The sequence below is a fragment of the Oncorhynchus masou genome, chromosome 24, assembly GCF_036934945.1.
Source record: "Oncorhynchus masou masou isolate Uvic2021 chromosome 24, UVic_Omas_1.1, whole genome shotgun sequence".
Classification (NCBI taxonomy): Eukaryota; Metazoa; Chordata; class Actinopteri; order Salmoniformes; family Salmonidae; genus Oncorhynchus; species Oncorhynchus masou.
Window position 1 is genome coordinate 75,758,543 of NC_088235.1, and position 9,866 is coordinate 75,768,408.

Below are 9,866 nucleotides of genomic sequence, written 5' to 3' on the forward strand. Positions count from 1 at the left end.
ACTCCTTTGTGTGCAAAATATGTTAAATAGAATAATGTTTTTCCCAATATAATCAAAGAGAATCTGGAATGTAATGCCTTAACAGTCAATGTGATTAGATTCCAGTGTTCTATCAACGGCAACACTTTGGAGAATTATTTTGTCGTAAATATTGGTCTGGACTGTCAGGCATGTTTGTTTTACACAATCTAATGAATTGAAAGAAGGCTATCATTGTAAATAGAAATGTGTTAACTGACTTGCCTAGTTAAAGTTAAACAAGTTCATAATCCTTTCAGTTGCCAGCTACACAGCCATTGAGCTACAAAATATAACGTGAAAGAGTATTTAATGGTGCATGGTAAATATGTCAATATGAGCAGTATAGTTTAAATATTTAAATTATTTGGGACCTCTGCTGTAAGGGGGGGTGACGCAATCAGCAAATTGCCGCGTTCATGTGTTAGTTGGAATTATGGAATTCCGACTTGCTAGCTGGTTGTAGTTATACACGTGCTGTGTTCAAAAACTAAACAAGTCGGACATTTCAGAGTTCCGACTAGCAAGTGAACGCGGCATATATTCTCAGCGTTGTACGTAGAGCTACGTAGTAGCTGCAGAGACGGAAGAGGAAACGAGACACCCCACTCGCTGTTTCAATGAAAGTCAACGAGACCAGACCAAGTTGCTATTACATCCGTGTATATGGGAGACACACCCAGTTAAGTAGACCGGAACTGACATTTTTTCCCCCAATGGTAAATTGCCTGAGTGAACTGTCTTCATTTATCCACCATCTTTGGTAGCTGCTCCACGTCTCACTGCCGGTGAATCCGAACTGGAAGATGGCTGCGGTGGAACGTCCCCCAGTCAAGGAAGGGGTCCGGATAGCTTTACTCTGTTTCTGTTGGTACACTGTTAGTTCGGGAGGTAACGTCGTTAACAAAATTATTCTAAATGGATTCCCTTATCCTGTCACAGTTTCGCTCTTTCATATACTCTCAATCGTCGTCTTCCTTCCTACGTTGTTGAAGGCATGGGGAGTCCCAAAAACAGAAGTACCAACTATATACTACAAATGGTATATTCTCCCTTTAGCTTTTGGGAAATACTTCGCTTCTGTGTCGGCCCACTTCAGTATATGGAAGGTACCAGTTTCCTACGCACACACTGGTAAGACTTGTACGAGCTCTGAATCATTGGTTGACGTTTTAACTAACGGAATGTTAGCTAGTAAGCTCGCAACATTAGCAAATCTTTGTATAATGCTTTAGCTTGCTAGCAACGACATCGATTGCTGTCTTGTCCTGGTCAATTTAGGCAAGCTTTGTTTAAGTCACTTGACGATTAGCCAAGGAGCTTGCGTCCTCCCTTACTTACCAACATACTGGGGTTGTTTGAATACCTTTTTGTTTGGGGGGGGGCCTACCTCAACTCCTTCACTGAGATGAGTGCAGACTAGTTTTTGAAAGGAACCTAGGACTCCTACTCCGAGTCGCTATGCGTCGATAGGAAATGTACATTCTGAAACCTTTACATTATACCTATGTTTGTCCTCTGTTGCATGCCTTTGTTCGCTTAAATTCATACTTTTTAATAAAAGGTTAATCAAATACAACCACCGACTGTTTCCTCTTGCTGTTACTTTAAGATGGCAACTTGGCGCGAATGCGCATGTGCCAATTGAATCTCAACAGGAAAACGGTCGTTCTTCACCTTTCCTGAATGGGTCGTCACTAGTTACCACAGCTACAAAGTCATAACTCCTGGCTATTTAAAAAAAAAATGTATCTTCTTAAAAACGGATTTTAAACCTTAACTACACTTAACTTTATGCCTAAATCTAACCTTTAAATTAAGAACAAAAATCAAATGTTTGTGTTAATGAATTTCTAGCCAATTTTGACTTTCTGGCCATGGTCACTGGTGGGAACCTGACAGCTCAGAAATGTGACCTCGGCAACACTTAATGACAATCCCTTTGTATTATACCATTTCACTTCCTAATTAGCTAGGTACTTAATGTATGACATAAGCCTTTATAAAGTTTAACTAACTATTTGCTGTCTTACCTCAATAACTGACATGTATAGCTATGGTTGATGCAGTGTCATAAGGTTATGATGCAATAAGTTCCACGTTTTGTGTTGACAAGGGGTGTATATGTGACGCACGAGACACAATGAGACTTAAACTCTTGGTGTGTAGCACAATTGCATGGGCTCCTAAGTCTTTAAACCATTGTATCTCAAGTCATGCACCTTACCTTTTGTAACCTAGGCTTGTCCAACTCAAGCCCTTGCCCTCAAGTCAAGCACTGAACATGATCCTTTTATCTATTTTCTTTGTTTCTTTTCACTCCACAGTCAAAGCCACAATGCCTATATGGGTTGTGTTGTTATCAAGGATTATCATGAAGGAGAAGCAAACCACAAAAGTGAGTAACTCAGAGAATTGATAGTGTACAAGCTGCTTTCAAATATATTTTGTCCAAGCAATGGTGATGTGGCACAATGTGAGCCGGTCTTTTGGCTCATATTACCACCAGGCTTGCAGGTGTGTTTGCAGGTCGCAGCTTTGAGGCAGGAATAAAACACGCATCCGGTTAACACTGTGTGGTGCACAATTACAGTGCATTCAGAAAGTATGCAGACCCCTATATACTGTTTTATTCTAAAATGGATTGAATAACTTTTTTCCCCTCATCAATACCCCATACTGACAAAGTGAAACAGGTTTTTAGATATTATTGAAAATGTATTAAGAATAAAAAAATAAATACCTTATTTACATAAGTATTCACAACCTTTGCAATGAGGCTTGAAATTGAGCTCCGGTCCATCCTGTTTCCATTGTTCATTCTTGAGATGTTTTTTTTCCTGATCTATTTTTTTACTTAACACGTATGTTTATTAACTGCGTTGTTGGTTAAGGGCTTGTAAGTAAGCATGTGACAAATACAATTTTATTTGACTTGAACCCTATCGAAGGTCTCTGGAGAGACCTGAAAATAGCTGTGCAGCAACGCTCCCCATCCAACCTAACAGAGCTTGAGAGGATCTGCAGAGAAGAATGGGAAACTCCCCAAATACAGGTGTGCCAAGCTTGTAGAGTCATACCCAAGAAGACTCGAGGCTGTAATCGCTGCCAAAGGTGCTTCAACAAAGTACTGAGGAAAGGGTCTGAATACTTATGTAAATGTGATATTTCATTTTTTTATTTTTTTTATTCATTTGCTAGAATTTCTAAACCTGTTTTTGCTTTGTCATTTATAGGGTATTGTGATGAGGGGAAAAGATACATTTCATCCATTTTAGAATAAGACTGTAAGGTATAATACACTGTAGAAAATGTCAAGGGGTCTGAATACTTTCCAGATGCACTGTATGTGCCACAGCCATTTAGAGGGTGGGTTCAATGTGACAAAATGTCCCATAAACAAATTAGCAAAACAACTGCATGTGTATGGATGCTAATGGTTTCAACCATACTTTTTGACTTTGGCCTACTTTCTCTTTTGCACTCTTGTCCTGTGCCTGTCTCAGGTGTACGTATCTCTCATCCCCATCATCGGAGGAGTGCTTCTGGCCACAATGACAGAGCTGTCCTTTGATGTATCTGGGTTAGTCAGTGCCCTGGCCGCCACACTCTGCTTCTCTCTGCAAAACATATTTTCCAAAAAGGTATGTCTTAACAGTCGGCACCCTTTGAAAAGGACTTGTTTGTGTTGTTAGATGATGGATACAAGTATAGCACAATTTGAACTTAGGAGGACCTTTTTAATGAAGTATGTGTTTGAGCAGAGATTGTAGAATAAGTTCAAGACATTTTCCTTTTAATAGAATACTGTTATTTGAAGTAAAAGCACTCCTTGCAATATTCAAGTGAAGACATAATAGACATCACTCATACTAAAAAGGAAAACTCAAGGGCAAGGCCTATTTATATGAAGCCTTGTTAGTCCTTGCAATACATTTGCTCATTACATACTGTAGATGTGCTGTGTCATCTGTCCTACATTTTCCTGCTGTTTTAAGTGGTCTCCCTTAAACCAATATTAGAGAAGGACACACACTCACCGGCCAGTTTATTAGGTACATCACCCCATTCACAAAATTGATTGCTCCTACAGACAGGAGTCAGGTGGCCGTGGCTTGCTATATAAAGCAGGCGTTGAGGCATTCAGTTACTGTTCGATTGAACACCAGAATGAGTGACCTAACGAACTTTGAGCGTTGCATGATTGTCAGTGCCAGACACGCTGGATCCAGTATCTCAGAAACAGCTGCCCTCCTTAGCTTTTCACGCACAACAATGACATCAAAGATTTACAGAGACTGGTGCGACAAACACAAAAAACATCCAGTCAGCGGCAGTCCTGTGGGCGAAAACAGCTCGTTGATGAGAGGTTGAAGGAGAATCGTGCAAGTTAATAGATGAGCCACAAACAGACGAATACTGGGGCAGTACAACAGCTGTGTGCAGAACGCATCTGGAAACACACAACTCGTCAGTCCTTGTCACAGGTGGGCCATTACAGCAGACGACCACACTGGTTTCCACTCCTATCAGATAAAAAAAGTGGGCACGCGATCACCAACACTGGTGATTGAGGAGTGGAACAACATTGCCTGGAACGTGACACCGAGTTCCGTTTACTTGATTGACCTGCACAGTCCCCAGACCTCAACCCAATCGAGCATCTTTGGGATGAGATGGAACGGGCTGTTCACAGCATAAACTAGATGGGTGTACCTAACACTCACCGACCAGTTTATCTACCCCATAGCACATTACTCTGTGATGTGTTATGAATGACTTGATATTACTAACCCTGCAGTCAAATGACTGTAATAATTTGTAGTGTTAGACTTATATACAAGGATGTCTTGTTAATTACCAACTGCTTAGTTACCTGTCTCATACTTGTTGATGAAGAAAAGCATCCAACCGACAAGGAATTTGTGTGACCTCTGAATTTCTAGCGATGTGTCTTTTTGTCTCGCTTTGAGGTGTGTTTGTCTGCTCACTTGATTTCGAACGCCTTGATCAGACAGATTACGTTTCGGTACACTAGAAGCACATTCATTTCCATTGGAACGCTGCTGTTTACCTTGCAGCACTGCAGAGGCAGTTGCGGTGCGTTCTGTGCGGTGTATACTTATTATCCAGCGTATGATTTATCCAGCGTATGCATCAAATTGCATGCGTAGACTTGACAGAAATAGGAGCAGAAGGTGAATGTTAAACTTTTGTTGCACACGCATTAACAATTTTGGATTACAAAATGGAAAAGGTTTGACTGCATAATTTATTGCGGAGAATTGATGCAGTGACACTGTCGGTCTGATCGAGGCATAAGGTCAACACAACAGTTGTTTTTTGCCTAAGAAATGAGAAGGGCCATGAATGAATATGCATTTTTTTTTTAGGTGCTGCGGGACACGAGGATCCACCACCTGAGACTTCTCAACATACTGGGCTTCAATGCTGTTTTCTTCATGGTGCCTACGTGGGTTCTGGTGGACCTCTCCTCATTCTTGGTTGAGGGGGATTTTGTGAGTTAAAAAAGGATAGGATATGTTTTTCAGTTACGTAAAGTGTATGCGCAGGTTCATACATTACGCATCAACGAATGTGGTCTAATTGTTGTCCAGCTTATAAGATAGTGGTTCATCTACTGCATATGGTGTATGTCTGTCTTATATTCACAAGTCTACAGGATGTCACAGTGTGTACCATAAATGTGTTATCCATTTCCTTTGCCTAATCCTCAATATATCTTCACACACAACAAAATCTCTAGTATCCGGTTGCCTTTTGTTCATTTGTCACATTGAGACCACAACCTGGATACATTCTATTTTCCTAGAAAGTCTTGACTAAATCCATTGTTCTCTCCAAATATCCAAGTAATCATTTCCTCCCTCCTCTGCATAACCCCTCCAGACAGGCATGTCTGAATGGACCGGCACCTTCCTTTTACTCCTCGTCAGCGGCTTTTGTAACTTTGCTCAGAACGTCATCGCCTTCAGCGTCCTCAACTTGGTCAGCCCGCTGAGCTACGCTGTGGCAAACGCCACCAAGAGGATCATGGTCATCAGCATATCGCTCCTGATGCTGCGTAACCCGGTCAGCTCCACCAACATCATGGGCATGATGACGGCCATTGTGGGCGTCTTCCTGTACAACAAGGTGACTCCTTCTGACAGCCTTACATATACTTTTTTGGCATTTATCCAGTCAACACAATTACTGCATTCACCTACGGTGGGTAAACCACTCACACATCATAATTATTGCAATGTAAACCTTGAATATAGTGGCTATCTACACAATCAGTGCTACTAAGAAAGAAGCGCATTTGTACATCTGCATGCTTAATGCTGAATTTGATTTAATTGTTAATCTATTTCATGAACTAAGTTGAATTAGTTGTTGGTGGCCAACATGTTGGAAATGTTCAGACACTATTGTACTATGCAGCGTGAATCTGTAGAGCAATTTTCTTTTTGTCATCTCCGATGCAAATTTGATAAATACCCAACATCCTATGGGTACACTCCACACACCTTGCAATTTTGATATTTAAACTCACACGGCTGTTACAATGCATTAATAGACAACCAATTGTGCTTGTTGCTGCCATGGTGCTTGCTCTGCGCTGCATGGGGGGGGGGTTCTAACAGTGCTCTGAATTCCTCCCCCACCGAGGACAGTTTTACATGCAACTTTATAACTATGTAGAACTTTGAAATCACACAATGGTAATTTACATCAATGTGTGTTTTTTTTGTCATTCTTTGTTATGTGTTAAGCTAAGCTATTCACTTCTCTTCACTGCCAACAGGCGAAATATGACGCCAATAAGGAAGCTAAGAAGAAGCTGCTGCCTTCCTCCAAGCAGGACACAATGTCCTTTGACAATTTGGGACTGGACAAGACGCAGCCCAATGGTTCAGTGCCTTTCTCCCAAGGCTCAGACATTCAGTATGGTCGAAGCAACGTGCTGACCGACCACTTCCAGTACAGCCGGCAGGCCTACACGATGAACTACGGCGCCTCCAACCACCAGTATGTGGTTTAGGCTGGTGGATGCATACATGGACATGCTGTATAAAGAAAGGAAGGCAAGTGCTGTCGTATTGGTGGGAGAGGAAAGTATCAATCGTGAGTTGGCCAGCGTTTTGTCCCAAAAATGTTCTCCTAACATATTTTCTTCACCTCTGCGTGTTTTTATTTGTTTTGATATGAACGCTTAAAGATAGTTCAGTCCAAATCAAAGTTTTTCAGATGTTTTCAAACCTTAAAAGTAATCTGACATCGAGATAAGCCCACATCAACTCTTGTAGATCAAGCTGTTATGTCTCAATCATGAGTGAATGAGAGATTGGCACCATCTAATTTCATAATGTTTTGTGGTGTCAATATTTCCAGCTAATTTGGGATTGAGGGATACCATTGGATCTACACAACATGGCTTGGAACATGGACTCATCTGACAAATGTTGATTTTGGAGGGAAGTTAAAGATCCAGTACAGGATCTGAAGCACATATTATACGAATTGAAAACGTTTTGTTTTTTTTGCAGGATGTAACATCATACGAAATAGGTGACGTAGTGCACAATTTACGAGGACACATTTTGGCTCGTGATCACTACTTTCAAAACGCCTGTCTGAAATTTGCTTGCTGAGGAACGGATGTTGCTGTATTCTTTTTACTGTGGAAGCTTGCTAATGTGGTAATAATTGTTACTGTAGCCACAATGGCATAGGTCCAAATAAATTGAACAGAACTTTTACTCTATATCAAAGAACATGAAATGTTTGGATAAATTACCATGACTGTAATGCTTTGAATCAGGCTTGCACTCAGTTATATTGACCCCAATTTTATCAGAGAAGACCTGATCATTTTATACTGTTTTGTGTTTTTGCAGAGATTGGCAACATTTTGGTCCTATACATGTAAAAATATTTGCCCAGAAGACATTGTCTTGTTGGTCTTTAACTAGTGATGGAGGCATGAAAATGTATGTAAACGATCGTAGTTACAGATAAATTGAGAATCTTTCATTCTGTGGTTCCAAATTTACATTTGAGTTATTTAATCAATTCATATCTGATCTGGTAAAAGCTTTGTAATATGGGGTTACATGGGTCAAGTATCTGAGATGCACCTAGTTTTATGTGGCAGACCTACTTGGATCAGGTATAAAAGTCAGTAGACTCCACATGCTTTTGCTGGTTTGTCATTCTTCTTCCCAATATTCACACTTAAAATTGTCTGAGATTGAGGAATAGTAATTTAGCCTACAGGGAACGAGCTGTTTTTCAAAGCCGATGTGGAGCACCTAAACTAGTTAAGGTTTGCACATTGTAAAAAAAAGAAAGATGTGACAGAGACTAACTCTTGTGTGGAAGCTCTATTCTAGTGTACAGCTGGAGAACGGATGGTAATAATGTTGTTAACCCCATTAACTTAAACGTTATACTTGTTGAATATAAAATTCATATTCTTCTAGTCTACATTTTTTCATTTGAGTTGGCTTGTTTCAATTTGTTGCGGAACATTCCAGCATTGTAAGTGGACAATTTCTTTGCTGTTTTCTAACTGCAGGGATGTTCGCTCTGACTGTATTTATTGCATGTCTATTTTGGGCAGCAACAAACTACTATTTTGGGCAGCAACACATTTTTGCTGTTTACCATCAATACAAATAATAGCATTTATTTGGATATCTTCTCCTATGGTATGTACTGAATAGCACATAGTTCTGGTTGGCTGCACAGAGATGATCCAGGTGGATTTACACACTTGTAGAACTGTGTATGTATGAGCTTGTGTGGAATTCTCAGGTAGTTCCAAGCTTATTTCATATTCCATTTAGTGAAGCTCCCGTATCATTTGGTTCAGTAGGTTTGGTCTGGTTACGTAATGAAATTCATACTGGCGTGGTGATTAGGCTATTGAGATTTTAGTACATGTGACTCACTTATGCCTGTTATCTGCACGTCCTCAAGAATTGGAGTTTTGAATTTACCTGTCTATTGGATAGTGTTATAAAGTAAACAATCATTTGTAGAAATCCAATGACAGTGGATAACTTCAATATTAGGGTTTGATTTCACCTTGGCTTATAAAGTATGGAAGATCAAATGTTGGAGCCATGATTGGATTCTACTAAATCTCATTTGTCACCTTTAACATGTAAAATTTTAGCCCATTGTATTATTTTGCGAACTATTTTTATTTTTTATTGCTGTGCTGACATTCTGTTAAACTGTCTCAAGCTTTCCTCTTAAATCTATGGTTGAGTTTGTCACGTCCTGATGCGAGATGCCAAATGAAAGAAGCTACGTGGCTCAAGTCAATATTTATTGGTCGCTTACACACTTATCGCAGGTGCAGGGAAATGCTTATGTTTCTGCCTCCCAACAATGCAGCAATATCTAGCAATACAATAACAAAACACACATACACCCCGAATTATTTTGACTCCACTTAAAAGGCTTGTGTGATGCAGTCGCACGGAATGATGGAATCTGATGTATATGTTTAATGTAAAGCCTAATATTTGACTGTACAGTAGGCTAAATAACATTTTGAACATGCGATTTAGAGAAACTATTTTCATTAAATCTGGGATGGCATTTGAGGTTATGACGTTATTTACTGGAATGTACATTTTACTGTGTGGGGGTTTGCTTTGTAAAAGTTGTATAAATTACATTTTTCCTGTTTTAAAGGATCTTGAAAAACAGATTTTCTTACTGAACCAATGTTTATAGATTTTTATTTATGGTGTCTAGGTACAGAAAAGTGTACATAAGTGCAACCATGCACAGTCTTGTCTGCTTACGTTTTTAGATGTAAAAATAAA

At 39.8% G+C, this 9,866-nt stretch overlaps 1 protein-coding gene across 1 annotated transcript; it reads left to right on the forward strand.

Annotated features, from left to right (window-relative positions):
- The first annotated feature begins 693 nt into the window (after positions 1–693).
- On the forward strand, positions 694–8,384 carry LOC135512658 (solute carrier family 35 member E1-like). The gene is made up of 6 exons (XM_064934906.1): positions 694–1,152; positions 2,346–2,416; positions 3,525–3,662; positions 5,412–5,537; positions 5,929–6,174; positions 6,830–8,384. The coding sequence occupies exons 1-6, from the start codon at positions 825–827 to the stop codon at positions 7,064–7,066; spliced, it is 1,146 nt and encodes a 381-aa protein (XP_064790978.1). The 5' UTR covers positions 694–824; the 3' UTR covers positions 7,067–8,384.
- The last annotated feature ends 1,482 nt before the right edge of the window (positions 8,385–9,866 follow it).